Below are 24,627 nucleotides of genomic sequence, written 5' to 3' on the forward strand. Positions count from 1 at the left end.
TTATACATGGCTTGTTTAGTTGGAAAAGCTTTAGGAAAAAAGAAGCAAAACAGAAGTTAATGGATTAGAAGAAGGTACCCACCATTGAATGTCACAATTTCTGACTCTTAGAAGTTAATTGAATAGTAGCCCAGTATAAAGGTTAAATTCATTTCCTACTAGTATTTGAAAAGCTGCTCCAGGAAAGATCCTACTCCAGACAAACTTTTGGTTGCACACAGGATTGAAATGGTAGACTCTGTTGTTAATTGAGACTTCATCACAGACAATATAATTGTTATACAATTGGACTATCATTAAATACATTACACACACACACACACACACACACACTCACACACACACACAATTACAAAATTTCTCTTTGTTGTCCTTCTTCCAATCATTGTAGTATTATCTTCATGGCCACTTATCTTAATTAATTTTTAATCACATGCTCATATATATATATATATATATATATATATATATATATATATATATAGTCACTTGTTGCTGACACATATATTTTCAATATTGAACATTTGATATTAGACAGCCAGTTAGTGTGCCTTTCCTTAGGGAAGACTATTTATCTGACATTCAGCATTCCTTAGTTGCCTGCAGCTCTAACTGTAGCATTGATGCCTTTTTAAACATTCTGTAGACTGTTAGGATACATGCATGAAGAAAATATGCATTTCTCTATTAACTTTTTAATCGTGCTCCTCCATAATGCAATCTTAGACAGATTCTGTAGCTACAATTTTTTCTGTATACTGCCTGGTCCGCAGTCGGGACATATCTTTCACACTAGCATACCCCAAGTAAACACATACAGGCTTATTTTAATTAAAATTGCTCAGCCATTAGCTCAGGCTTACTAGTAACTAGATCTTGCATTTAAACTCAGCCCATTTCTGTTAATGTATATGTCGCCTGCCACATGTTCTGGGCTTTGCCTGTGTGTCATTACATGCTGCTCCCTACATGACAGGCTGGTGTCTCCTGACTCAGACTTCCTCTTCCTGGAATTCTCCATATCTGCTCACCCCACCTATACTTTCTGCCTGGCTGCTGGCCAATCAGCATTTTATTAAACCAGTGTACAAAAGCATTATCCCATGGCAAGATTCTGTATATTTTATGGTTCTGTATTAGTATGCATCTAAGAACACCTCATCTCATATTCAAGCTTTTTAACTTCCTACTCTCATGCTCCAACTATTAATGTCACAAATCAGGGAAGGCAAATTTCATCTTGTCTTCTAATGTTTTCTCTCTTCTACTTGTTAATGCTTGTGAAGTTCTCAGGACTCAGTAGTTAAGGATATGTGACAAAAGGTGCTATTAGCCTCCACCTCCAGTTTGCTCATGTAGATCTCATCTATTTCTCTTTTGCTGGGCAATTTGTGTATCCCTTCTAGGGTCCTCATTGCTAACTAGTCTCCCTAGAGGTATGGGTTACAGTCTGGTTATCCTTGGCTTTACATCTAGCATCCAGTTATGAATGAAGGCATACAATGCTTGTCCTTCTGAGTCTGGGTTACCTCACTCAGGGTGATATTTCCTAGTTCCATCCATTTGCCGGCAAATTTCATATCATTGTATTTCACTACCAAGTAGTACTCCATTGTGTATATGTGCCACATTTTCGTTATCTATTCTTCAGTTGAGGGGCATCTGTGTTGTTTCCAGATTCTGGCTATTGCAAATAATGCTGCAATGAACATAGTTTAGCATGTGTCTTTGTGGTACAATTGAGCATTCCTTGGGTATATGCCCAAGAATGGTACACCTAGGTCTTGAGGTAGATTGATTTCCAATTTTCTGAGAAACCGCCATACTGATTTCCAAAGTGGCTATACAAGCTTGCACTCCCACCAACAGTGGAGGAGCGTTCCCCTTGCTCTGCTTCCTCTCCGACATAAACTGTCATCAGTGTTTTTGGTCAGAGCCAATCTGACAGGTGTAAGAGGGTATCTTAGAGTCGTTTTGATTTTCATTTCCCTGTTAACTAAGGATGTTGAGCAATTTCTTAAATGTCTTTCTGCCACTTGAGATTCCGAGTGATAAATAAAGTGACTAAAGCTCAAGTTAAATTCCTCTGAGAACCAGGGGTTTCTGCTGTAGGCACACCAGAGTTTTCCCAGCACACCCAGGGTCCATGCATAAAGAGACAGTTCTTAATCATGAGATATGCCCTGGTTGTTCTCTTCTCCCCAATTCCCCCACTGGGTGTGTATTTTAAGCATCTGCTCTGATCCCCTCACCCTGAAAGCCCACTACCACAGAAAACATTAGTTCACAAAATGCTTCCTTCTAACAGATGCAGGAATATCACACACCAGTGCACCACAATAGAGCTGTAGTATTGGATCACTCTCAACCTCTCAAACAAAAACTAAGGGACCGCAAACAATACTACAATAAATCATTCAAAGTTATATTGGCTACTTCTTGAGTTGGTTACTTGGCTACAGTAATAGCCTAGTCTCATAAATACAAATGTTGATAAGCACCTTAGCTTCCACATCTTACTCATTTTCCAATCAAGAGCAACTGGATATTTACTTGGGTCTGTAAATGAATATCCTGCTTACAGGTTTTGTCTAAGCTCCCCAAAACAGCAGTGAATTTCTACCTGTGGAGCTGGCATAAGTCTATTAAGAAATACAATTTTGAGTTTTATTTATTTGATTTTATATGTATGAGCTTTTGCCACAAGTGTACTTAATGCCTGGGGAGGTCAGAAGATGGTATTGGATCCCCTGTGACTGTAGTTATGGATGGGTCTAAGGCACCATTTGTTACCTGGAAATAGAAGCTAGTCGTTCTGCAAGAACAAGTGGGCCTTCCCACTGAGCCATTTCTCAACAAATCCCTCCATTTGGGGATTTGGGAACTTTGCAAAAAAGGAAGTAGAAAGCCTGTAAGAACCAGTGTTAATCAAAACCACAAGGAAAGAAGGTCTTCAAGACAATAGGACGGATGCACACATTAACTCACAGAGACTGTGGCAGCATGCACAGTTCTAAGCCCATGGGCTCTCACAACTAAGAGGGGAAGTGGACACAAGCCCCCATTCCTAACCCAGAAATTATTTTTCATTTATAACTGTTTGCAAAGGAAAATTAGTTTTCTCCAATGGAGTCTCACTGGGCTTACAAACCACATTCAAGATAGGTCACATGCCCAACAGTAGATAGAAAACACAAAATGAACTCAGTGGTATTGCGGGGGGGATTTTAATCTCATAATGCTTTGTTTTTGTTTGAGCTTTTCTTTTTTAGTTCTTTATTTGTTTTCTAATGTTAGAAATATAAAAATGCGGTGCATTTTTGTGAGTGGGGAGATGAGGAGGATATGAAAGGCTTGGGGGAGGGAAAACAGTGATCAGAATAATCTATTTTCAATAAAAATATAAATATTTTTTAAATCTGATTTAATTCTTAACTGCTTGTACCACATTCTTGTTTAGCATTTCCATCATGAAGCATGAACAATCAGCAATTAAGTAGGACACTCAGTGATAGTTCTTCCCAGCAGACTTAGAAGCACCTTCCAGGGATACAAGAGCTAGAGCACAGAGGGAACACTTCCAGCTCACTCTTAGACTTATTTCCCCAAGTACTGCAAAGAGTATATAGAGCATCTTAAGCAATAGGGTCTTATCATACAGTTCTGGAAGACAACCAACCGTGATGGCAAGAATCTTTTTGTTTCAGGAATTTCTAGGGCAGTGATTCTCAACCTATGGGTCACGACCCCTGTGTGGGTTAAACAACTCTTTCCCAGGGGTTGCATATCAGATATCCTGCATATCATATATTTACATTACAATTCATAACAATAACAAATTTACATTTATTAATTAGCAATGAAAATAATTTTATGGTTGGGGGTCACCACAACATGAGGTTTGAAAACCATTGCACCACAGAGTAAATATTTTATTTTGACTAGTCAAAGAAAATAAATTACTGTATGCTAGTGAGACTGAATATTTATAACTATGAAATGCATGTATTATTGTACAGTACTCACCTTAAATATAGAAAAAAGTGATGATTTTTGGTTCTCTCAGTATTTTTAGAGTATGTGTTTTTTAGTGTTTTATTCTGTTTAGGAAGGGAAAATCAAGAGAACAGGAAAGAAGGGAAGAGTGTTGGAGTATGGAGACTTAGATTGCTTCTCCAATGGAAAGGAAAAGTAGGCAGTGTTTGTTTCATTTCTCTGTTTGAATTTTGTAACGTTATCCTCTGCTTAAAAATTACATCTGCAAAATGTATTACTAATGGGGTCATATATCTATCCATTCAATTCCACCCTAAAAAATCAAATCTTTTCCAATCCTTTTAACCCTCAAAGTGTGGTAGGAGAACTTTGAGTCAAAACTTGATAATACTCTTCTGTCACTCTGCCTCCATCCCTCCAGGAAACCATGAACAAGTCCATCAGACCAAAGTAGGTTTTTTCCCTTCTTTTCACAAAACAACAGAAGTAATGCACAAGCTAGTTGTGCTGGGACCATATCAGGTATGGTAATCTCAGATACATGAAAAGGGAAGAAGAAACAAGAGAGTCAATCACTTCATACAGCTGCTGATTTACACTCTAAGAGAGCAGCTTCATCACACGATAGCAGATTTATCAATTGCCAATGCAGAACACCATATCTTACCAGGATAATTTCATTGGCATTCTTCTTAATATTATCCGGAATGCTTTAATCTGAATTGGACATTCCTGGTTGAATATACTTTAATATGCATGTGAAGAACTTAAGATAGTATTTATGTTATAATGCTAAACATCGCTCCTCTGGCTGCATTTTGTCACTGCATGTGCAGTCTTCCTTGACTACTCCCCTTGTCTTCTATCTCAAGTGAAACACAAGAGAAAGGAGGGCTCCTCTCTACACTTTATATTACTCCTGATGGTAACTTGTGCTATGATGAGGCTTGCAACCCTCAGCATCTATAATGTAAAATTCTCATGATCTCTTATCTCCCTGTCTCTGTCACAACCTGAATATGATTTACTCAAAACTTCTTATGTGTATAGCTCACATATATCATCTATTTCCCGTTCGGGTCTATTACTAGAACCAGAAACAAATACACATACTATTCTCATAATTAAAGTGTGAGTACAATAATGGCCAATGAAGGAAGAAGAAGTAGAGGAAGAGGTCAGCATTGGCTCAGATCTGCTTATCTGGACTCCTCAAAAGCAGTCCATTGGCACCGATTCATTTCATCCTCATAAAAGTTCCCTAATACATGGTTTTAATAGGACCATAAAGAACTGAGGCTCCAGCACTTTATAGAGCTTATATAGAGATTGTATCATGTGAATCCTAAGTAGAATATGAATCTGAGATTTAGTCACCTCAAGCCTTCTTTCCTAATCCCTTGGCAGAAAAGATTCAGATTTTTCTATCTGCACTTAGCCTGCATTATTTTCCTCCACAATCTATCCATGTTTCCTGTAAAATGTGCATGTGATTCCCTCAGTACTTCAATTTCTTTAGCAAGAAACAGACATGGCAGGAAGTAATACAAATCTGAGATGACACTCATATATTTTTCCACTTATTGGTTATAAACTGATCAGATCAAAATTCCACTGTTTTTGTCACTGATACTGGCATTTAAACAACACTGAGTCATATAGTCCTTCTCCAGTACCTGCCAAAAGTTGGTTTCTAAGGACAAGAAGAAGTCGTCTATACTGAAGACACTATGATTTAGAATGTATCCCTTTCTTCATTGTACCTCTATTTTAGTATTCAATAGTTGTATATAAAACACAAGTACATATGAGTGAGCAGGTGGCTCATTAGTGTGAAAATGATTTGGGCCAATGACCACTGACTTCTTTGACATCTGTTTTTGTCTCAATAAAGTTCCGTGGGCACTTACTGTTTCTAAGCAGTACTTGGTTTCTCATGGACAATAGAAGCAATCAAATAGAACAATCTCACCTGGAGTTCAGATGTTAGCAGATACAGAAAACAAAACAAGATCCGTTTGACATTCATCACAAAATAATTGTTAAGGTCTATTTATTTTTCTTGGAGAAAATTGCAGTTCTTTGAGAGAAAATTAACATTTCTACAGTGCACGTCATGTATCAAATAGATTTCTGTATGCTTATTAATAACAAAGGGATACTGGAGCTCATGACCTTTGTGTAGCCACCACAGGTATCTACCCTGCTGTGTTTTATTCATTTTAATGAGACTTTCTTTAATGATTGTTTTGTTGGAATACCTAAACATGGTCATCAGTGTTTTACACACATGGGAAGAGCCTCTTAAGGACATGATGCCTGCACTCTCTTCTCTTCCAGAAACATCTGGTACTACACTGGCCAGAACAAAAGAGTTGAGGAACAAATTCTAGGACTTTGGGAGGGACTGAAGACCATGCTCAGCAGGGTAAGCTCACTAACTCTTCACATTCATTTGCTTATCTCCTGCCCAAAAAAGTAATTTCTATGGTGTGAAACAAATTTTCTTGAGCATTTCCAAGGTTGCAGTTTAAATATACAATTCATTCACAGCTTTGCCATTAAGGAACTGCTGCTTGTAAATCCTATTTTTTTCAAGAATCTTTAACAAAAATACCACACACCTATAATTTTAATAGGAAGTATCAGGTCCTCATAGTAACTCAGAAAGTATCCTTTTTAGACAAAATGTATATTCATACCTAACTCAGTACTGCCCAGAACCCCTAAACCTTAACACAATTATGGAAATGTTTGTTATGTCTAAGATTTGAGAGAAACACATAATATGGTAAGCATTGAGTTTCAAGATAGAAGAATTAAATTTTTTCTCCCATAACCCTTAAGTATGAATGACATGACAGGGAATAGGCTGAGATTACACTACCCCCTTTGTTGTCCTTGAGTCAAATCCATGACTACAATTCAGTATGTATTCCAGATTCTTGATTCTTCAGTCATCTCCTTATGAACACAAATTTTTGTGTCCAAGGTACAATAAAAAGTATGTATTTCCCTTCTCATGCTAATTTTTGAGTTCTAGTGTCTTCATGATATCTTGGCTAAAATACACAAAAAATCCATGATTTCCAATCAAGCTCTACACTCACAAATTTTCTTTCTAAAATTTATGTTTTACAGAATGAGCCTAAGAAAATACCTCTGTACATAAATGCCTTCTATGCCAACACAGAGGATCCAAATTTGATCCCAGAACCTACAAAAAACAATGATGTGGTGACTACTCTTGGGTCACCAAACATTAGGAAGGGAGGAACATGAAGATCCCCAGGAGTCCTTGGCAAAATAAGAGAAGATGTCACAAAATTATATAATAGAGTAAGAAATTACCTGTTTAGACTTAAACAACATAGACTTCTGATTTTGCAATGCAGGCACATGTCTTCCCATACATGAGCAAAACCATGCATATGCATTCTCTTATACACATACTCAAGAAGGGAAGAAGGACCAAATAATACTAATAATGTAATAATCCCTGTCCTTTTCACATTTAGGTTCAGCCTGGAGCTGTAGAAAATGACTCTACACTCTGACCTGGATGGTCAGACTTGCAGTCATCTAGTGGATATCCTTGCTATTTTGCTCTTTTACACTGTGCCACTGCATTATGAGCATAATCAGGAATACGCATAAGGTTGACAATTATCTCATGGTTGAAGTGATGCCCAGGTGTCCATAAAAAAACTGCTAAGCACACATCCATATCTTCCTTACTGATTCAGAGTTTCAAACCTCCATTTAATCTTTACTTTTTTAGTACATTACTAGGCCTGATGAAATTCTTTTTACAAAATAAACTCCAGCTTTTTAGAAATGTTGTACTTGATTGAAGATGACTGGACTTATTAAAAGGAAAGCAAGATTTTCCTAGTAATCAGTAGATCGATTCTACCGAGATGATGGAAGTCTGGGGATAGGTTATGAATACAAACCTCTGTTTGTCTTCACGTTTTCATGCCTAATGCCAGGCAGTTGTATTCAAGTTCTATTCTGGTGGTCTATACCTTAAATATAGCATCTTTTTTTTTTTTTTTTTTTTTTTTTTTTGGTTTTATTATTATTATTATTATTATTATTATTATTATTATTTTACAACACCATTCAGTTCCACATAATAGCCACAGAATCCCCTGTTCTCCCCCTCTCGCCCACCCCTCCCCCCAGCCCACCCCCCATTCCCACCTCCTCCAGATCAAGGTCTCCCCCGAGGACCGGGGTTGACCTGGTAGACTCAGTCCAGGCAGGTCCATTCCCCCCTCCCAGACCAAGCCAAGTGTCCCTGCATAAGTCCCAGGATTCAAACAGCCAACTCATGCAACGAGTCCAGGACCTGGCACCAATGCACAGCTGCCTCCCAAACAGATCAAGCCAACTGACTGTCTCACCCGTTCAGGTGGCCTGATCCAGTTGGGGGCCCCTCAGCCTTTGGTTCATAGATCCTGTGCTTCCATTCATTTGGTTATTTGTCCCGGTGCTTTATCCAACCTTGGCATCGCTTCTCGGCCTTTTGGCTAAGATCAAGTGTAGTAAATATAGCATCTTTAAACAGTAGGAAACCATTAGGCTATAAGTATGATTTACCTGCATATTTCTTTTATAACTATGTTCAACCACAGCCTTCATATTGACATCCTAGACTGAATCCATATATTTGAATTTTATAGAACCATAAGTCTGTCAAGACCTCCTTCCACATTCAAATTTGAGTTTGCTCTATCCATTCTCAGTCTTAAAAATTTTTAATTTAGATATAAAACAGCTCTCATCTGTTCTTAAAATGTTTCTGCCATTTTCCTCTTCTACTTATTGGTGTCTGTGATTTTTTGTTTAAATTCAGTAGATAAGGACAAATGAGAAGTTATAACTGTGGGAGTTTGAATAAAGATGTACCCCGTAGGCACATTTATTTAAATGTGTATTCTCTAGTTGGTGAGACTTTTGGGGTAAGGATTAAGAGGTTTGGCATTGTTAGAAATGACATGCCACTAGAAGTGGCCTTTGAGGTTTCAAAATCCTAGGTCATTCCTAGTTATCTGCCTCATACTTGTGGATGTAAACTCTCAGCCACTGCTCTAGCACCTTGCCTGCATGCCTGCTGCCATGCTCCCTGCCATGATGGTCATGGAATTTAACTCTTTGAAACTGTAAGTGCCAAATAACCTATTTTTCTATACATTGCCTTGGCCATGATACTTTTCCACAGCAATACAAATGTAGCTAAGACACTGGTATAGCACAGGTTATAAAATCACTAGTAGCCAAGTTAAATTTCCTCTGAGAACCAGATACTTGCATTGTATGTACTCTAGTGTAGCACCAACACACCCCGTGTCCATATATCAAGGGTTATTTGTTTATGAGTTATGCCATGGCTAGATTCTCCTTTCTTTTACCATCTCCTGTCATTTGTGACATCACTGTCAGCTTCTGTTCTGCTGATGTCCTTGCCTTGAACCCACAAAGCCGCCCCCAAAGTTGTCACAGGATGCTTTCCATCAACTGACACAAGCATCTCATGCAGTGGGGCCCTTAAGTAGTGGAGTGGCAACAGCATTGACCTTTTCCTGGAGTCTCTAACAATTCCCTTTTTCGTCTATATTATGTATTGATAATGGATCACAAAGTCACATATAACAGTAGATACTCAACAGAGAAATGTGTAACACTTCTTTTTAATCCTATAGTAAATTTGTATATTGGTCAAAATCTGAAAGTGACAGACATTCTTTACCTGGACCTAGGAGAGTACTATCCTCCAACAAATCAACTAATATTCTACTTGTTAAATCTGAAGGGAAATGATTGGTTTAAGGTGGCTCAGTTTGTTGACTACTACTGAGCAATCAATCCTAGATGTGGAATAATATTACTGCTTCATTCTGCTTCTTCTGAGACAGTGGATTTGTAGGCTTTTTTTCATATCATTCATAATGTGTTTTTCAGGTATTTATAGCCAATAGACAATGAAGGATGACCAAATAGACATCCTCAATAATATGACACAAAAGTCATACAATAAAGAGAAATAGAATATAAGGAAGAACTGCTGTGGGATGGTCTTTCTGTGTACTGTGAATATATGTTGCTATCATTGCTTAATAAAGAAGCTGCTTTGACCTGTGGCAAGACAAGAGACAGCCAGGTGGAAAATCAAAGAAAGATACAGGAAGAGGGAAGGCAGGGTGGGGAGATGCTGCAAGCCACCTCCTGAGAAGCAAGATGTAAAGGAACTCAGGTAAAGTCACAAGACACATGGCAATACATAGATTAATGGAAATGGGTTCATTTAAGATGAAGGAGCTCATTGGTAGGAGCCTGTGCCATAGACCAAACAGCTTGTAATTAATGTAAGTCTCTGTGTGTTTATTTAGGTAGGAATGACTTCAGGACACAGGAAAACTTCTGTATATACAAAGAACAGTAAAGAAGGGATGAATAAATGACAGGTTATGAAGGAGAAGATAAGAAAACTTATGTAGCTAGAGTTTTCCTACCTGGCCCACAGTCAGGACAAATCTCTTCACCCACCAGTCCCATAGCTGCTCAGACCCAACCAAGTAAACACAGAGACTTATATTGCTTACAAATTGTATGGCCTTGGCAGGCTTCTTGCTAACTGTTCTTATATCTTAAATTAATCCATTTGTATAAATCTATACCTTGCCTCTTGGCTCATGGCTTACTGGCATCTTCACATGCTGCCTGTCATGGCAGGGGCTGGCCGTGTCTCCCTCTGCCTTCCTGTTTTCTCCATTCTCCTCTCTGTTAGTCTGGCCTATACTTTCTGCCTGGCCACTGACCAATCAGTGTTTTATTTATTGACCAATCAGAGCAATTTGGCATACAGACCATCCCACAGCAAACTTACATTTAATTCTTTGTGTGTATGTGTGTATGTGTGTATGTGTGTGTGTGTGTGTGTGTGTGTGTGTGTGAGAGAGAGAGAGAGAGAGAGAGAGAGAGAGAGAGAGAGAGAGAGAGAGAGAGAGAATTTGTGTGCATTTACAATCTTGTATTTTATTCACATGTCCTTGTACATGAGCATACACTGGTGTGCACATGTATGTGGAGGTCATTGTTGCCAGGTGTCTTTCTCTATGGTAATTTACTTTAGTCTTGAGACCCATTATGAAACAATCTGACTCTCTATGCTTTGCTAGCCCTGTGGTTACAGGTCACAACTTCCTTGCCCAGATTGTTATGCTGGCTGTTAGATAACCTCCAAAATCGGGACTTCATATCTGCAACACAAATTCCCTAATAACTGAGCCATCTACCCTATTCCAAATATTTAGAACTTAAAGAAAATATTATCTAATAAATATTCTTGGTTCCACTTCTGTTTCTTTCCTGAAAGTCATTTCTATTAAAAGTACGTCTGACCTTCTCTATTGAATTTCTCAACTAAGAAAAAAGTACATTCTGACTTCTCTACAGGAGGTCAGATTAAAAAAATGCTCGAGGCCGGGCGTTGGTGGTGCACGCCTTTAATCCCAGCACTCGGGAGGCGGAGGCAGGCGGATCTCTGTGAGTTCGAGGCCAGCCTGGGCTACCAAGTGAGCTCCAGGAAGGGCGCAAAGCTACACAGAGAAACCCTGTCTCGAAAAACCAAAAAAAAAAAAAAAAATGCTCGAGATTGGAAAAGCAAATACAAACAAACACAAACAAACAAAGAAACAAAGAATCAGAAAGGCCTTCTTAACATCTGTAGAACAAGTGCAGTGGACCACTGGGCAAACCCTACCCCTCCCAGTCACAGCTGTTTGATTCTGACTCCTCCTGAGTGCTAGGATTAAAGACTTGCCCCACCACACCTGGATAATCCTCTTCACCAATGTTTGTATGTGTGTATTTTAGGAAGCATTTACAATGGTAGTTTCCCATATGGCTCTTCAAAGGCCTTTAGTGTTTCTTTTCCCCTGCTCATGTTTTCTGCTACTCTGCCTTTCTATCCCTGACCTGGCTTAATCCTTCCTTTCCCTTTATTCCTTTTGCTCTCCATACCATCTGTGTTCTTTCCTAACTTGTTAACTGCAACTGAAGGACACATTAGCAATACCATTGCCAAGGAGGACCATTAAAACCACAAACTTTTGTTTATCCCAGCGTTCTCTTTTTCGCACATAACTAATATTATAACACATAATACTCAATGGATTTTGTAATTCCATGCTTGCAAATCTTTCATTAGACATACTCAAGCATTTATCACAATTTTACTATAAGAAGGAAAGTTGGGGTGAATTATGGATCTGTTGAGGTCTCTAGAGATGGAACAGTGAGTCAAGTACAGAAGGATCTGAGTTCAAGTTTTGAGCCCGGGGGAAAAGGCAAGTATGGCAATATAGGCTTTTAACCCCATTACTTAGGGAGAGGTGAGTCTGATCATGATGACGGCTGGACAGCCAACATAATCAAAGCAGCAACCTCTGGGCTCATTAAGAAACCCTCCTAAAAGAATGTGGACAGTGGTAGTAGAAGACATTTAATATTCACCTCTGGTTTTCATAGGCATGGGTATATGTGTAAGATCCACACACATACACAATACTAATATCAATACTAATGATAATACTGATAGTACTGCTAATACTAAGTAAATAATAATCAGGTCAAAATCAAAAGCCTCCCCCATTTTATTTTACCAACTTATCAATGTGCATTTATATGTAAATGACAGGGCTACCTGTCCTCAGAGGACCAGGAAAAATATCCCTGCATTCCAACCAAAGGTGCCAGCCAATTACAAGTTTTCCTCAACTCTGGTGTAGACTAAAACTATTCATGGGCAGGTTGACCTATTAACCCAAAACATGAGTTTCTGTGATTTTCACTCAACCTAGGAAAAATAAATTGTTAAAGAAAATGGGTTTCTTTTCTTTTCCATCTGACTGAACTATGGAAGAGAAAAATGTGCAATTCATTCCCTTTATTTGTGGGGCCATACTACAAATTATAAAAGTCAATAAGACATAGTCTACATCATATCTAAGTATGACTGTGAGTTAGACTAACTGGCCCTTCCTGAGTGTTAGGGGACATTGGCTTCATATTGTCCTTGTTGTCTACTGCAGACACATCGTGGATGAAATGTAGAATCCTTTATGCATCTTTGATGTTTAGAATTCTTCCACTTAGAGATAGATAATAGGAGCTTCTTATCTTTTTTGGATCTCAGGTTTAGAGTCTAACTGCTATATATCTTATATATCTTCAAAGGACATTGAAATGTTTAAGTTAAAAAACTAAAGGTGAATGTCTGGTAGCCAAAGGGTAGAGCATATGGTCTGTGTTCAGAATATATCCTCTTCAAATCAGAACTTCACAGAGGCTTAATGTTAATTATAACTACTTGGCCATTTGCTTAGGCTTATTACTGACTAGTTCTTATGCTTAAATTAACCCATAATTCTTATTTATGTTTAGCCATGTAGCTTGGTACCTTTTCTTATTTCTGCCTTCTCTCTGTATCACAGCTTTCCTGAGAAACACAAATAGGAAGCTGCTCCTGGCTCCATTTTAGAATCCTTTTTTAAGCTTTCTCAAGTTTTGGGTAAAAATTCTTGCCAGGTGGTGGAAGTGCATGTCTTTAATCCCAGCACTCAGGAGGCAGAGCCAAGCAGACCTTTGTGAGTTCAAGGCCAGCCTGGTTTACAGAGTGAGATCCAGGAAAGACATAAAGCTACCAAGAAAAACACTGTCTCAAAAAAAAAAATAATAAGGACTAGTAAGTATTAATAATGTGACTAATACCTGTCTTTTGATGTTTAGGTTCAACAGGAAAGTGAAGAAAATTATTGCTCTACTTTTGGTGATTGGCATATTTGCAATTATCCAACGAAGATGTTCACCCTATTGACCTTTACAACCTATTCTAGTGTCTACTCAGGTATACATATAAAGTTACGATTTATCTCAATGACCTGAAGTGCAAAATTGTCCATGACAAACCTGCTAATCACACAGTCATTACATTTGCTACTGAGATGATCCTAAAGGAATCAGGCTTTCAAGGCTTCTAATTTTTACCTTTTGTGTTCATGCATGGCTATAATGTACATCTTCTTATAAAAAAATGACTCTTTATAAATGTCAAATTCTTGACCATTGCCAGTAGTCTATCCTGGAGGTAACTTTGTGGATTTCTGGGGACCTCTCTAGCACTCTGCTTCTTCCTATTCCCATGGGGTCCTCACCTATCAGAGTATCTCTTTCCTTGTTCTCCCACTCTGTTCCTGACACAGCTGGGACATCCCGCTCCCCTAAGGTCTCTTTCCCCTGACCCTTGCTCTCCACTAACACCCCTCACATCCAGTTTGCTCTGTTATTGGGCAATTCCTGTGTCTTTCTTAGGGTCTTCTTTACTAGGGAGCCTCCCTGGAGTTGTGGCCACAGTTGAAAGAAAGTCTGAGCTGACTTACTCTGGTGATCAGATGGCCAAATACCCTAACTGTAATGATATAACTCTCATCCAGTGACTGATGGAAGCAGATGCAGACATCCACAGCCAAGCCCCAGGTGAAGCTCCAGGAGTCCAAACATTGAGAGAGAGGAGGGATTATATGAGCAAGAGATATTGACACCATGATTGGAAAAAGCACAGGGACAAAGAGCCAAACTAGCGAAAACACTTGAACTATGCACCAATAGCTCAGGAGCCCCCATGGAACTGGATCAGGCCTTCTGGATAAGTGAGACAATTGATGAGCTTGAACTATTTAGGAGGCCCCCAGCAAATGGGACCAGGACCTGTCTTTGATGCATGAGTTGGCTTTTTGGAACCTAGGGCCTATGCTGAGACACTTTGCTCAGCCTTGGTGTAGAGAGGAGGTGACTGGATCTGCCTCAGCTGAATCTACCAGGCTGGGCTGACTCCCAAGGGGAGAACTTGCCTTGGAGGAGGTGAGAATGGGGGGTGGACTGGGGAGGAGGGCTGGGGGATGGGAGGAGGGAGGACAGGAGAATCTGGGGCTGATATGTAAAATTAAATTAATTATAAAATAAAAAATAAATAAATAAATGTCAAATTCAAACTGACAGCTTGTCACAGTGTCTCTTGCGATTTTATAAACAATTAAGGAATGTTATGACATGTCTATAAGTTTAATAGTGATTCAAGATTCTGATTCACTTGAGAAAGTGTTCTAAGAGTTGGATAGAAAGCTCATAGACAAACTGGGAAGACAACATACCTAACAATTTATCTAGATTATTTTCTGATATGCTCTAGTATACATATTGAACACAAACTCTGATGCATTCATGTATAAACATCACTTAAATCCCACCTGACCATGGCTCACAGATCAAGAAACCTGGTCACCTGGTAGAGCCCACTGTGAAACTTACAGGGAGCTCAACTGGACAGAGAGTCATCCTTCTAGGCATCCTCCTTGGCCTTTGCTTCTTCCAGAGACCTCACCTAACCTCTGTTTCTCTTTTTCCAAGCACTTAAGCTCATGTGTGTTTATTCCAGGTAAATCCCATGGTTTGTTTCTTCCAGGCAGTGCAGTGGTTCTGACAATAATTTAGGTAACTCATCATGTTGGAGAGTATTTCTCAACAATTCTTACAGTGTATATGTGTTTTCCAAAAAGAGGTTCCTAATTAATTTGGCCAGGTTCATGTACTGAAGTCCTTGTATTGTTACTTCCTAATTATAACGAGTTTTCCTGCTGCACGGAATGTTTCCCTCCCCATAGAACCCATGTCATTTTACCTGCTCCCATTTTAACATCTGACATCATAAGAAGCTTCCCTCCAATGTGCGAGGTTTAATCTCAGAGGAAACTGTTACAACAAAGGGTTCACTTCCTTTCTTCCTTAATAGAAATCTCATCTCAGATGAGCTCACATGGTTTTCACATCATGCATGAGAAGACAAAGATAAAACACATACATATTAAAAGGCATTTAAAATAACAGAGATTATATCAAAATCAAAGGAGTCCTCACTTATTTTGACCTCCAGGCTCTGCCTTACACCATAGCACCTTGGAAGGCATACCAGAACCTGAAATGTCCTATATTCCAATCGCAGAGGCCAGTTGACTTAATTTATAGAGAAGTGTATAATTTTCTACTTCTACCTGTACTTGCAGACATCTTACATATTATAAAATATACAGCACACATTATAGATCATAACAAATGGAACTATGAATGAGATTAACTAACATTTTCTTTGGCTAAACACTGTGAGATTAAAGTTGTTTCTGTTTTCTACTAAAGACAAATTTTTGTGGGATGTAACAAATTGACCCACCCTGGATTTGTATAGTCCATTCCTTAATAGGAAGATAAAAGAAATATATCTCTTTAAGGATGTCAGATATACAGCCTAACTGCTTCCTAGCTGATAGACACATTAAACATTTTCAGTAAAAAACTTGACAGTTAGGCAAAAGGTGAAACATGTCTGTGCTCAGAATATATTTGCCAACACTAGAACACACAGGATGATGGCTACTGTAGCAGAAGTTTTTGGATTGTTGAATATAAAAGCAAAGAAGATTCCATGGAAAAAAAGGAGAGGGTTCATTAAGGGAGTCACTGGAAGACAAATGGTAAAAGATTTGTGTTGAGACTAAGCAGGCTATAAAAGGTTCAAGGTTAACTCTGCATCTCTGTGCACTTTACCCTTTGATGTAAGTACACTAAAGGTGAATGAGATATGCAGACATATGGTTAACATCATATGTTGAGAGATATCCTTAAGGGTGAACTGTAAGTGGGACTTGTATTACTGGAAGAAATGGGAAGAAGGTACAGTGGAAATTGCTGATTCATCCTTGGGCAGTTTGAGCTGAAATTTCGGACAATAAACAGCCTATTCCTACAAAACAATACATCTCAGAACCCATAAGGTAGATAGTGGGGCAGTAAGCATAGCAGAACAGAAAGGGCCATTAATATATTAACTACCTTAATGATCTATGTGTGACACTTCAACTTATTTTATTTAGTCAGCACTGTGCCTGGTGACAGACAGTATAAGGTAAGGGTCTCAGGCAGACTGAGTCCAAAATGTAGATAACTATAGAGTACAGTATCTCACCCAAGTTAAGTTAATAATCTATAGCTCTCAATCCTTGTTAGGAAATGAGGCCTCTTTTTACTCTGATATATTGATACATTTTTTCCTAGTACTCACAGAGATTCTCCACATCCAGAGCATTATATATTCTCTTGAAACTGATCACTGTGTGCATACTTTTCATGATATAATGCTATCCTCTTCATGGCTTATAATTTGCAAAACTATGAAGAAAAGAAAGCAAAATAGAAATTAAAGGATGATTAGGGGGTGCTGATCATATTTGAAAAGCATCACATTAGATTCTTTCAATTTAACTTAATGTGTAAAAAGTACCTTTTAAACATTTGATTTTCTGTGAAGTTAATACTGAGAAAGTATTTACCCTGTGAGAAGAAAACTTTTTGGGGGGTTTGCAGGATAGATCAATAAATTCATATTTTGATAAAATGTTGAGAATAATTGATGGTTGTTAGGACATACTGGCCCAAAACTCAACAGATAACTGATATAGAGCCTTTGTCAAGACCTGAAAAACTCATGGAACTTTACAGATGACATGGCATAAAAAAATATAGAACGCTGGTCTAGAGAAAAATCATGAGGAAATACATACGTTTTTCTCCATGACATGATGGTGAGTCATTAAGGAACTTAGATGACATTTTTGATTCTCAAAATATTTGAACCCTGGACCTTGTTGAAAAAAGCAAAAATAATACATACAGAGACAGAACTGTGGCAAGTGTGAGGATTATGTCAATACTTCCTGAATGGATAGAATCTCGCAACCTTTACCTAGACCAAAGGCATTGCTTCCTCCTGATCCTAGACTTAAATGGTAATGGGTTAGTGTATTCTGTTAGTATATATAGGAGGTGATGAGCTGTGAGAAAGCAGACTCACATGCAACAACTTTCTTGTGTTGGAGTCCATCTCGCAGTAGATCTTCTCAGAGATGCAGCTGTCATTGACTCAACTGTCCTTCTGTAAGTAGCACTTCATCCATTCTCCTCTATGTTATTAGTGTATTATTTCATGATGATGGGTTTGGACAGAATACGTTATTTGGAACTATTGGTGCTGTAATATTTAGGGAACTGATGCATATTATCACCTGAAGTCAAGTCAACTGTGTGCCAAGAATCACTTTCTTGAAACCAGTTGCTTAATTAACCTGGAGATCAGTGGCTCTCTAGGGGAATTCTTCTACCTTCTTTGTGAAGACACATGCCAAATAACGTCCATGGACATTTTATATTACTTTAACTCTGTTTATTTTTATTTTTTATTTTGACATAAGGATTTCAGAGAACAGTGTTACATGTTTCTAATGAGCACCTGCTCCTAACCATCTTCCATTGCACAGGCCAGTTTCTAAAACAAAGAAATAGTACAACAAAAATGACTAAATGACCTGAAATTGAGAAGTTGCACTTTTTTTGAGAACATGGGACTCAATGGCATAATTGTATCAGTCACAGAAGGAGGAAGTAAATAATGGGTTGCCAGGATTTGGATGCTTTTCTCCTCAAATAAATCCACCTGAAGAAGAGTTAGATTTTGGAACCTTATTTAAATAAGGAGAGTAGATTTGTGACTTTACTGATTTGTTGCATGGAAGTAAATGATGAATGGAAAAGCAAGTTTATTTTAAAAAGTCATCTTAATTTTCAAGTGATATTTGCTTGAAAATGAATTAGTAAACTATTTAACCTTAATGTGATGGAAAAACAAATACAAATTACCAAACATTAAAATCTGAAGAGAATGGATTAAAGACTCTATCTCAGAACCAATTTTATCACAAAATGTTTGCAAATTTTAGAAACTCTACAAGGGCAAGCCAAAGCCAAGCCAACTCTACCTCACAAGCTATGGTTTTGAGAAACATCACTATTCACGTATGTTTTCACATTGGACAATATATTCCAGTTCCATGTTTTCAGGACCAGTTATTGTAGCACAGGGACCTCAGAACAAACAGTACATGCTATATAACATCACCAATGTATACTCATTTGAATGGGTCATCTCAGTTTCATTTCTCTTTACAGCTGGGACACTGCTTTTGCTAGCAATATCAAATCTGCTCCTTTGGGAGCATGTGATCTCCTCACCAAGTCCCCGTTTGTCCACTGGAACCTTATACCAACGTGTGGTTGGATTGTCACACTACGCTCACGATCTTGCCTCAAAAGTCTTCGCTGACTTTGTAAGTACTGGATAGTCTCTGAATGGACAATCAGAAAACCCAACTAATGCAACTATAACGTATTATGAATCAAATTTCAAACACAATAATTTTAATGGTGAAATATAGACTCTGAATCATGGCCAAGGAACAATGGGATGCTTTATAAAACTTATATCTATAAAAGATATAGTAACTGTACAACTTTTAACAGAGATTTTTTAAAATAACTTGTTAAGATATAAAGTCCAGTTCAGGCTGTATCTCAACCATTACCAGTAGTGTACTGTGGGGGTACCTTTGTGGTTTTCTGTGGACCTCTCTAGCACTTTGATTCTATAGGATGACCAAATAAATACCCTAATTGTCATGCCTGGACTGAATCTACCAGGTTGAACTCAGTCCTCAGGGGAGTCTGCTCTGGAGGAGATGGGAATGGGGGGTGAGCTGGGGGGAACGCGGGGGGGGGGTGCAGAAGGGGGGAGAACAAGGGAATCCGTGGCTGATGTGTAAAATTAAATTAAATTATAAAATTATAAAACAAGATATAAAGTCCAAAATACATGGATCAGGGCACTGTGAACTTTTGTCCTTTGTGAGTGGGTCCTGTCTATGTGGCTTTTCACTTAGCATTCTGTAGATATCTAGTGGAGGAGAAATGTCTTGTAATGAATTGTGGGAGTAGATTAAAACTAAACTACAGGAAATCTGATTAAGCAGAAAGAAATTGCAACTCATAATTCTAACGTGCTTAAAATTATTGTTTTCAAATTTTCAGGGATGAGTGTCTCATTGAAAAGTACAGACTTTTTTTCAAAGGAAATATCGTCTCAATTCCTAATAAATATACTCAATTTTGTCAGGGGGAGTTGCAGCTACCCACTACAGGGAGTCAATTGTAGAAAACAAAGAATTCAGTGCAAAATTAGAATATGGAGCATACATTACAGAGTTGTGGTGAATATGCCTTTTCCTTGCAATTTTCACTCATTAGTCTTTCTTTCATAAAAAAACCTATATCCATAGTTTTTCAACTGTATAATATTCCTATAAATCCATTAAACTTTTACAAATTACTAATTGTCTGTATTAAAAACACTTAGATAATAAATTCCTTAAGTATATATGTCAGGCAATTGAAGATTCTATTTATATTTATATTTCTTATTATGTTTATATTATGTATTCTATTTATATTATATATGTATAGGTAATATATAAAATAGTGTTTTAATTCTTTATTTACTCACTGGTGAATATTTTCTTAGAATATGTCTAGAATTTATGACTTATTTTGACATCATGAATAGGATTACATCCTACCTTTATCATGTGACTGTGTACTTAAAGTAAATACATATTTTACAAAATCTGCGTAAAGGAAATAGGCTACTGAGTATCAATGGGACCATAACAATGAACATGCATATGCTATTATATGACCTTTACCACCATAAATAGAAAAAGTGATGCTTAAACTTTAGGTGTTTTTACAGTATGTGTGTTACTCAGTGCTTTCTTTCTAAACAATACCATTTAGGAAGGGCAAAATGACAAGAGAATAGTAAACAGAGGAAGAATATTGGAGGGTAAAAAAATTGGATTGCTTCTCCCATGGACAGAAAATGTAGGCAGACCATTTCCACTTCATTCCTGTTTCAATTTCTCTATATTTATCATTTGCTAAAGTGATACACCTATAAAATTTGTTACTGATGTGGTTATGAATACATTTTTTTTCAGTGTTTACTGCTAAGAAATCAGACCTTTCTTTTTCTTCCAGAATATGAAGTTTGGCAGGAACATTTGGAAACAGAGCATGATGTTGGGCACCTGCCACACTGCTGCTATCCCTACTCCAGAAAACAGTGAACAAGTCCACCAAACAAAAGTAGGTTTCCTCCCTGATTCTGACAAAAACAATTGATGTAATACCCAGGGTAGCTCTGCTGTGTGTGGTACTGGGGCCATAGCACATGTGGTAATCTCAGAGTCAAGAGAAGGGAAGAAGAAGGCAGAGCAAGCAGATATGACACCATATGTTTGATAATTTCTCTCTAAGATAAAAGCCTCTTCACTTAATAATAAGTTAAATTGATCATCCAGAGCACCATGTTTTAACAGTACATTGTCTGTGGGGTTATCTTTAATATTATTTGGGATGCTTTAATATTAGTTGAACATCCCCAGCTGACTCTACATTTACATGTGTGTTGAAGGGTTACAGATATAGTAGTGTTTATGGTATAATACTAAACTCTCCTCTGGAGGAATGTTACTTAAGTACCAATGACTCTTTTTTTTTTAATTTTTAATTTTTTTCACATATTTGCTATTTTTTTATTTTACAATACTATTCAGTTCTACATAATAGCCACAGATTCCCTTCTCTCCCTTCCTGTCCCCCTCCTCTTCCCCCCAGCCCACCCCCCATTCCCACCTCCTCCAGATCAAGAAAAGAGAGGGAGAACAAGGAGTTGCATGAGTTAATTTTTTATTTTTAAATATTCTCTTGGTCCTACTTCCGTTTTTTTTATAATTTATGAAGACTTCTTCCACAATTACTCAGCCTTCTCTTATATTTCGAGTAAAAATAGGCTCAAAAGGAGGTGTCTCTGCACATGCTATTTTATTCTCAATGATAACCTATGCTGTGATGAACACTGAATATCTCAGCACCTATGATTTATTACTGTTTTAACATCTTCCATCTCAGTCTTTGTCATAAAAATTCTGAACATGATGTACACAAAATTCCTTATGTATACACAACTCACACACATAATCTATTTCCCCTTCATGTTTATTACTAGGATGAGTAACCTACACACAAACTCTTCTCATAAATAAAATGTGAGTTAATAATGGCAATTGACGTGTGAAAAGGTATAGGAAGAAGTCGGCATTTCCTCAGATCTACTTGCACAAACCCCCAGAAGTCCTTTGTCACTGATTCTTTTAATCCTTACAAAAGTTCTCTAGTACATGCTATTATTAGGGCCATAAGGAACTGAGGCTCACCAGGACTACAGATGGTAGAACGTACAGTGAAAACAAAACATGACTTGTTTGACATGCACCAGAAATCATTGTGAAGGGAAATCAATTCTATTTGAGAAAATTGTAATTCTCTGATAGAATATTGTTTTTCCTATATTGCAGATCACGTGCTAAGAATGTTTTCTATACTTCTATTAATAATAAATCAATACTGGAGTTCATGACCTTCGTTCAGCCACCGCATGTATTAACCCTGTTGTGTTTCAATTATTTTAATGAGATGTTCTTGTTCATGATTGTTTAGTCAGAAGATCTTCTGAAAGTGACCATCAGTGTTTTACAAGCCTGGGAAGAGCCTCTGAAGCACATGGTGGCTGCTGTGGCTGCTCTTCCAGATGCATCTGAGGTTATGCTGTCAAACACAAAAGAGTTGGAAGAAAGAATTCTAGGCCTCCTGGAGGGACTGAAGACCATACTCAGTAGGGTAAGTCCACTCACTCTTCACATTCCTTTGCTTATCTCCTGTATGGAAGAGGTGATTTGTTAATTAGGAAATGAATTTTTCAATAATTCACTTCTGAGATTTATATATGTGTGTGTGTGTGTGTGTGTGTGTGAGAGAGAGAGAGACATTATATATAATTTATATCCAATTAATTCACTGCCTTGCCAATAAGGAGAGGGCAATTGTAAATCCTATCTTCTTCAGGTTCTTTGCTGAGAACCACACACATCAGTACTCCCAATAAAAAGTAACTGCTTCTTACATTAACTCAGAAAGTAGCTTTTATAGGTGGTATGGATATTCCTGACTAACTCAAAACATCTGATAACAGTCTTGGAATTCAACCTCAACACAGTTTTTGGAAATGTTTGATATGTTCTTGAATTCGGAATAATGCATTATATAAAGAATAGAATGAGTTTAAAGACAGAAGATTAAAGAAATATTCTCCACAAACCCATATGTATGAATGGTGCCTCAAAGAATAAGCTGAGAAAACATCAGCCTTTATATTGGCCAATTGCATGTATACCATGAAAAAATACCTTTCAGTTTCTTGATTACTCTGTCTAATTCTATATGGATACACCTCTTCTGGGACCAATGACAAATCAGAAAATATGCATTCCCAAATGATATTTACTTTAAAAGGCCTAATGCCTTCAAGATAACATATGACAAAACTAGTACATTTCCTTCTAGTATAACTTAATCTTTATTAGTTTTATAGAATAAGGCTCAGGATAGAACCAGGCTATAATAATGCCTTCTTTGGCAGCCAGGAATTTGATCCCAGAGTTCACATGAAAGTAAAGAGATGTAGTGAATATTCTGTAGTATCCAAACATTAGTCTGGAAGAAACATGAACATCCCTGGTGAGTATATGCTAAAATAAGAGAAGATGCCTCAAAAAATAAATAGAGAAATTCAGAAGTCAACTGTGAAAGTTTAAACAACACCCTTTCTGATTTACAAATGCTGGTGCATGTATTCCATGAATGTGTACTCCATATATATATATATATATATATATATATATATATATATATATATATATATATATATGCACTCATTTAAAATAAGATATTATTTCCAAGTAATACTAACAGTGTAAATAATCCCTTTCTTTTACGTGTTTAGGTTCAGCCTGGAGCTGTTGAAAATGACTATGCTTTCTGGTATGGATCACCAGATTTGCAGTCATCTGATGAAGACACTCGTAATATTGCTTTGTATACCCTGGGCCGCTGTGTGCGCAGGGATACACACAAGGTTGACAATTATCTCAAGGTCTTGAAGTGCCGAGATGTTCATGACAACAACTGCTGAGGTCATATCCTGTCCTTTGCCACTGAGAAGGTCCTTGATAATGCAGACCTTCAAAGCTCCATTGAGTCTCTACATCCTTTGTACATTCCTAGGTTTAAAGGATGTGTTATTCAAAAATAAACATTGATTCTTTGAAAATATTGAGTTCAAAATGAGAATTTGTCAATGTCCTATGGGAATTTGATGCAGAATTTAGTAATTATATTATGATATTCATATCCAATATTTTTCACAAGTAAGTTTAGTTTACAGAAGTCAGGAGAGTACTTATATTACTCAGAATGAGTGAAGATGACTTAGCATACTACAACCAGAGCAAGAGTTTCCCAATAAAAAATAGATCCATTCTGCAAAGAAGATGGAACTTTATGAAAACAACCTAGAGGCAATGGCCACTTTTTCAAAGTCTCATTACAGATACTATAATTTTTTTTTCTTTTTTTCTTTTTTTTTTTTTTTTTTGGTTTTTCGAAACAGGGTTTCTCTGAGTAGCTTTGCACCTTTCCTTGGACTCACTTGGTAGTCCAGGCTGGCCTCGAACT

At 37.5% G+C, this 24,627-nt stretch overlaps 1 protein-coding gene and 1 pseudogene across 1 annotated transcript; both read left to right on the forward strand.

The window, feature by feature from the left end:
- Positions 1-8,511: 8,511 nt before the first annotated feature.
- On the forward strand, positions 8,512-8,581 carry LOC143273645 (U2 spliceosomal RNA; annotated as a pseudogene).
- Positions 8,582-17,939: 9,358 nt separating this feature from the next.
- On the forward strand, positions 17,940-24,223 carry LOC102909646 (prolactin-3B1). Its single transcript, XM_042278721.2, has 5 exons — positions 17,940-18,045; positions 19,114-19,271; positions 21,034-21,141; positions 22,555-22,734; positions 23,897-24,223. Exons 1-5 carry the CDS (start codon positions 18,015-18,017, stop codon positions 24,083-24,085), a joined length of 666 nt encoding a protein of 221 aa, XP_042134655.2. The 5' UTR covers positions 17,940-18,014; the 3' UTR covers positions 24,086-24,223.
- Positions 24,224-24,627: the final 404 nt, after the last annotated feature.

Source organism: Peromyscus maniculatus, chromosome 5 (assembly GCF_049852395.1).
Source record: "Peromyscus maniculatus bairdii isolate BWxNUB_F1_BW_parent chromosome 5, HU_Pman_BW_mat_3.1, whole genome shotgun sequence".
Taxonomy (NCBI): domain Eukaryota; kingdom Metazoa; phylum Chordata; class Mammalia; order Rodentia; family Cricetidae; genus Peromyscus; species Peromyscus maniculatus.

What these genes read in the sequence shown, in the direction of transcription:
- LOC102909646 (XM_042278721.2), top strand. Translation starts at nt 18,015, where the DNA reads ATGCAGCTGTCATTGACTCAACTGTCCTTCT. An exon ending in ATTGACTCAACTGTCCTTCT is followed by an intron (nt 18,046 to 19,113) that starts GTAAGTAGCACT and finishes TTCTCTTTACAG; the next exon opens with CTGGGACACTGCTTTTGCTA. An exon ending in CAAAAGTCTTCGCTGACTTT is followed by an intron (nt 19,272 to 21,033) that starts GTAAGTACTGGA and finishes TTTTTCTTCCAG; the next exon opens with AATATGAAGTTTGGCAGGAA.